This window comes from Aplysia californica, unplaced genomic scaffold (genome assembly GCF_000002075.1).
Source record: "Aplysia californica isolate F4 #8 unplaced genomic scaffold, AplCal3.0 scaffold00016, whole genome shotgun sequence".
NCBI classification, from domain to species: Eukaryota; Metazoa; Mollusca; class Gastropoda; order Aplysiida; family Aplysiidae; genus Aplysia; species Aplysia californica.
Genome location: NW_004797286.1, coordinates 1,666,544 through 1,673,036, shown reverse-complemented (window position 1 = coordinate 1,673,036; position 6,493 = coordinate 1,666,544). Strand labels below are relative to the sequence as shown.

Genomic DNA, 6,493 nt, shown 5'->3' with positions numbered 1-6,493 from the left:
CACACACACACACACACACACACACATACACACACGCAAAAACATACACACACGCACACACATACACTCACGCACACACGCACACACACACACCTACACCCGCACTTACACACCAACAAACACACACACACATACACACACATACACAATGATACCAACACATTCACCGATACAAACTCACTCAGACAGACGAACATACTGACATTGTTTTCTTTGACTCGCTTGGCGCACTAATCACATTCTACAATAAATGCGTAGGAAGTCAACATGCTTCACAAGGTCTTTTTTAAAGGAAGACCTGCTCACAGCCTGCGTCGAAACCTATCCTTCTGAGAGCAATGTTTTCCAAATTACCTTCGTCCGCCTGGAGAACATGCTATTTTGGGTGACCCGACATAAGACCTAAACCCCAGGAAAAAAAACCTATAATCCCCGAGAAAATTTGCGTCGCCAAATTTACGTGGGCATGATATCTCTGTTTCTATCAGTCATCAATATGAAGACGAACTGTGTAAGCGGTTCTCTTTCGACATTGGATCTAACGTGAGTAAGTAAAAATCTTACCAGATTCGGTTTCAGAATATTGTCAGACCATTTAAAATATGCACCCACTATATTATTGATTAAAAGCGCCGTGTGGTGGGTGAGACATTTAGTACATTAAGACATGTGTCGACACTGTTGAAGGGTAGCATCTCTTGAAAATCAATCTTATGCCTCGGGTCCAATTCGCAAAGAATCAAATTGGAATTATTTTTTGAGTTAGAAAGTTTATGGCACTTTGAAATGTCTATGCTGATACGTTGACTAGCCTGAAAACAGAATACACAACCAAGTTAGTTATTATGAAAAGAAGCGTCGAGTATACTCAAAGTTAAGTAAAACTACTTTTGGTCTTGAAGCTAAGCAATGGATATTGATTAATTTCGAAGCACTGCTCTCTTAACATAACAAGGTTATTTAAGATGTGGGACTTTGATATAATGTCCTTTTCTTATAAACAAGACAAGTTTTGAGATCATCCCGAAATCGCCCTGAATATTTCTCTGTATGGAGCAATCTTAGTACGTATTCACTGTTATTGTCGATTAACGACTCTCTGCCAAGTCTGTCAAGGAGATCATGAACTGCAAATAAGACCCATATATTCTAGACCAGATAATTTCCATTGCTTGTTTCTGTTCAGTTGTGGGTCATTATCAAACATCGGTGTCCCTTTATCCAAAAACTCTCGTAGTTGTTTATCCTTTTCTATAATGTGGGTGTTTACCCCCCCCCCCGCCTTTCCTCTAATCGACGCAATTTAGATTTTTTAGGGGGACTCAACCCGGACTCAGAGGGATACAACTAACCAGTAGAAAGACCGAAATACTCGATATGACTTCTCCCAACAGGGTTCCTGGGTACAACAACAAAGCGCCTAATCCCTACACCATAACAGACGCCGGCGCCGTCAGAGTGAAAAAGTTCAGAATGTATCCCCTCGTCGAAGCCTGCTTTTTCACCTCCTCGCATTGAGGGTGTTGTAACGCTCTGGGAATAACCGGGTCTTTGAATAATGGCACGCTGTTGGTCTTATCCTATAACTAATTAGTTGGCGTGTTTGGATGTCCTGATACTTGGGCTCTCACAGAAGAACAAAACAGAGAGGAGGATCGCGCTGTCTGTGAAGACTGTGTACTTCCCTACCATGAAGAATAGAGGTGTGTCTACAAAACGTATCCCGGAGATGAAATCGTGCCCTTCTGAGTTTGTTTCGTCAGCCAATCAGTACACTCTTTGTCTACGTCTAGTGTAGTAGACAAGAACAGACATACAGTTACATAAGAACAAACATGTAGACTCAGAAGAGCGATGATTTATGGCTTGTCTAAAGACAAAGGTAACCGTCACCAAATAAACAGAGAACACGAAAAGAAAAGCTGTGTAGATGAAAGGTCAGAAAGGAGTAGGCCTACTCTGGCAAGAAAGAAGCTACACTTTGTAACCGAAAACATTTCAAATAATGCCAAGAGTGTAAGTTCTAGATTGACAAACTATTTCGAGTGGGAACGTTTAACAATAAGAGGCCTCCCTACTTCAAAACTTTGCATGCCATGAATCTATAAAAGAAGTGATTCAACCCAAAAAGACTAAGAAAGTGCTAAGAAATACACGCCTTAAAAATTATAAAAGTGTATACCTTATTCGGGCTTTACAGGCCCGATCAAGACACCATCGACGCAGGTATCATTCAAGTGCCTTAGCTCAACGGAGAAAACGGGATGAAAAACCAACAAACGATTTTTTAAGTCTCTTCCGACAGCATTAGGAAAAATATCTAAATCAACAAAAAGAAATTACAAACAATAACAACAACAACAACAACAGCAACAACAACAACAACAAAAATAACAAAAACAGCAACAACAACAATAACAATGACAACAACAACAACAGCAGCAGAATCAGCAGCAGTAACAATAATAACAACAACAACACACAAACATATAATATAAAAAAGCAAACTTACGTGGTCTAGCCAGACATTCGTGATGAGCACTTGATTCTTCTCGTCCTGTGAACGAAACACAAGAGAGGGTAGAAGCAGGCATAAAAACGTTGCACTTAGGGTGCTAAAACATTGTCCTAAGAGGCTGTATTCTATGTTTGTAAATGCGACCCAATCTAGAAAATAATGAGAAACAACACTTTCACAAGCTTGTCTAATACAATACAATGCTTAATTGGTTTTTGTCTGATGTTCAGTTTATGGGTACCTGGCTTCCTTCTCGGACGTTTAAAAGTTAGAGACGAAAGTGTGTGTGTGTATATGTGTATATATATATGTGTGTGTGTGTGTGTGTGTGTGTGTGTGTGTGTGTGTGTGTGTGTGTGTGTGTGTGTGTGTGTGTGTGTGTGTGTGTGTGTGCCAGAGAGAGAGAGAGAGAGAGAGAGATAGAGAGAGAGAGAGAGAGAGAGGGAGAGGGAGAGAGAGAGAGAGAGAGAGAGAGAGAGAGAGAGAGAGAGAGAGATGGAGGGAGAGAGAATTTCCACCCTTTGTTCGATTTTTTAAAGCTAAAAGTCACGTTGTCATTTGGGGCGCATGTTTATTTGTTCATTTATTTATTTATTTTTATTAGGAGTGGTAAAGGGTGTATCTATTCTTGAAACGGAACTAGATCTTTTCGAAATTGGTGCACACATGAAGGGGTAAAGACTTATGAATGAGAAAAAACCCAGAGAAAGCAGACAGGGGCGATCATAGTAGCTGGTATGCCATGCTCCACAAGCTGAAAACTTCCAACTGCCGCTAATAGGCAGTGAGTCTGTCTCCCCCCCTCCCCCCTATCAATGCCCCATCAAACAAAATACTTTTATGAAAAAGTATGGAAGAATAAGGGGGGAAGGGTAGGTCCGTGCTACTGAAGTGTGTAACATCAGCAAAGATTACAGGACCCAAAATCGAACTTTAAGTTGTTACACTTTCAAGTTTTCTTTGCAGACTTGATTTGCATTTTTAGAACGTACAAACTTCGAAGTCAAACTCTCCTAAGCTCTCTACTTTGGAAAGGGTTACGTCTTTTAGACTTTAAAATGTCTTGCAGTAGAATCTCCACTGATTTCAGGGGCTTCATACAGTTCTACCCTCATGAAAGTTTTCCCCTCAAAAAGTGTCGCTTCCCCATAAGAGAAACACGGTAGGCCAACAAACTGGGCTGATTCCTCTGCCGATTTCCCGAAGAAACACAATGGGCCCTTGATTAAGTTGGCGCTCTGGCTGCGGGCTCCTCGGTCAGCTGTACACAATAACGATCGCGTAATGTATAATCAATGCACGGGTGTCTCCCTCATAATAGGCTCATCCTTTTGCAACGCCACTGTAAGCTGCTTTAACGGAAGATGAGAATACCAAGGCAGCTGCCTAAGGTTTGAAGTGCATGCGAAATTCGTTTTTTGTTCTCCTTTTTTTTCAAAAAGAGTTAATCTCATCTTTAAGAGGTTAATTCTGTTTTCGGCTTAAAATACTTTAGTCTTGACGTGCCTACAGAAGCTTGGAATCTCACAATGAAATGTGTTTGAAAGAGAGAGAGAGAGAAAGAGAGAAAAAGAGAGAGAGAGAGAGAGAAAGAGAGAGAGAGAGAGAGAGAGAGAGAGAGAGAGAGAGAGAACAATTAATATGCAACCCCTGTTGCTGAGATGTACAGCATTCCTTTCTCCACACATCCTTTCTTTTCAAAGGGTGCTAGAAGGGAAGCAGACGTGGAGCCATAGTCGTCTAATGAAGCCTTTGCTAGAATATGAAAGAAAGATCAACCCCACAAAACTTATAACCATCACTCGTATCATGAGTGTGTGTATGTGTGTTTGAGTGCATACAGAAACAAATATCTATCTATCTATCTATCTATCTATCTATCTATCTATCTATCTATCTATCTATCTACCTATCTATCTATCTATCTTGTCTATCTATCTAGTGTGTAGGGGTGTGACTGTACAAGTGTTTTGTTCTCCAATGTACTGGACAGTCCAAATCTCTGGGGGCAAAATTATTATTAAATCACTGTGAATAACAAGACCCGTTTCAGTCCTCAGTGCGAATGACTTCAACACAGGAATAATCCTTGTCTCAGAAAAAAATGAATTGTTCAGTTCACGCAAGCGACCTTTCGGGAAGTCTTGTACAAGTGTACTTCAAGATAGATAGATAGATAGATAGACAGACAGGCAGACAGACAGACAGACGAACGGATAGATAGATAGATAGATAGATAGATAGATAGATAGATAGATAGATAGATAGATAGATAGATAGATAGATAGATAGAAAAGTGTTCTCTCAATGAAGATGGAAAATAAACAGCGTATTCTTTGGTGAAAAAACAGTCTGCTCAAATACTGGGCTACTCCTATTGTGATATATCACTGCATTTCCAGTCCTCAACAAATACTATGGCTCAGTTCGAACGGATTTCGCGTGGATCGAAAGAGACTGCCTATTGCAAGGCTGTGTTTATATTTACCAAGAGCCAATGCGAGTTCTTCCTAATCTGGGCTACTTTGTCGAGGGGGCAAGCGTTATATCTTTGTACATCCGATAGATACTCAAGAAATCAGATCTCTGATGTATAGATTTCTCATACAATTTCTCAGAGAATCAACCAAGATATCAATGTTTCAGAAGCTAGAAGCACATGCAGGAAAACAAGCTTTTGTTCTTCCTTTTTCAAATCATACAAGGTGGTCCAAATTTTTTAAAACAAGGATTTCACAAGGGGTACTAAGAACCTTTTCAGTCTTTGGTGTGAATTACTATAACAAAGTAATAATCACCGTCCCCCCCCCCCCTAAAAAAAAAGACATCGCAAATGAAACCTTTTGTGCAGTCGTGTACAAGGGAGAGGTTTTCTCGATAGAATTTCCACATTTTTGGTGTATCTTTAATTCAATTTGGTAATGATTTAGCTGACCGTGATTGAAGTCCTAAAGGCTTTACTTTCATTCGAGTCTGTCAGAGTTTACAATTTTTATTACAATTCGAGCTCGATCATCTAAAAAATCAAACATTGTTGAAAAGAACTTTAATTTTTCTAATACCATATCAGAGCTGTCGTTTACTGAAATGTACATATAAAAACGTATTGCCAAAAGTTAAGTATTTCATATACTCATACATTGGAGTAACATTTTGTGATTTGTTTACATAAACGCTCGTGTCAAGCGAAGTCAGGGCAAGAGGAAGACCAAGAAAGACCTGGATCCAGACTGTGAAGGATACCCTGAGAACATACCCAGCCAGGCCATCGAACTTGCAAGAGACAGGAAGCTCTTTCTCCCCTCGACGCCCTCGAGGTACAAGAGGACGGATAAAGTAAGTAAAGTAAGGGTACGTATTTGTGTATAAATGTGTGTGATTGTGTGTTTGTGTGTGTGTGTGTGTGTGTGTGTGTGTGTGTGTGTGTGTGTGTGTGTGTGTGTGTGTGTGTGCGATGAGTGTACAAAGAAGATCATTTCAATAGACCGCGGGACTATAAACATACCGTTTTGCTTTAATATAAAAAAACAAGCATTAAGCCATAGGTATCTATCATATGAACAGTAGCTCCGGTGAACGAAAAGTATTCTGCACTTTTTAACTCTCAAGAAACATTATTTCTTTTAAAAATATACACTGTATCGGCAGTCAAAAGTTCGTAACCTTGCTGGTTGAAATAGTTATTACATTTTATTGTCTCAGTATCCTTAGGATATACATCTTTAAAGCCTGTTTGTGAACACGTCAATACTTCTCGTTCCCTGTCTGCCGATTGCTAAGATTTTGTAGCCTTAAGCTATGGAATATACAGTCGGGTATGTTTCCTGCTCTCGCAGCAACGCGACTGCGAGTCCAGCTAGGTGAAATCATTTGGCTAAGCAAACATATAAAAGAAAAATCCTTTCCGGCAACTCGTATCTCCCTTTCTTTTGCATTTGTTATCTCTCTCTCTCCCTCTCCCACTCTCTCTCTCTC

At 40.0% G+C, this 6,493-nt stretch overlaps 1 protein-coding gene across 1 annotated transcript in view; it reads right to left on the bottom strand.

Moving 5' to 3' along the window:
* The window catches only part of LOC106012547 (acetylcholine receptor subunit alpha-type acr-16-like), a gene marked incomplete at its 5' end in the record, with an annotated part of 91,506 nt that extends 88,949 nt beyond the window's left edge, over window positions 1-2,557 (bottom strand). Inside the window, 1 exon segment of the mRNA NM_001310495.1 lies at window positions 2,513-2,557. Coding sequence (NP_001297424.1) covers window positions 2,513-2,557 — 45 coding nt within the window.
* Window positions 2,558-6,493: the final 3,936 nt, after the last annotated feature.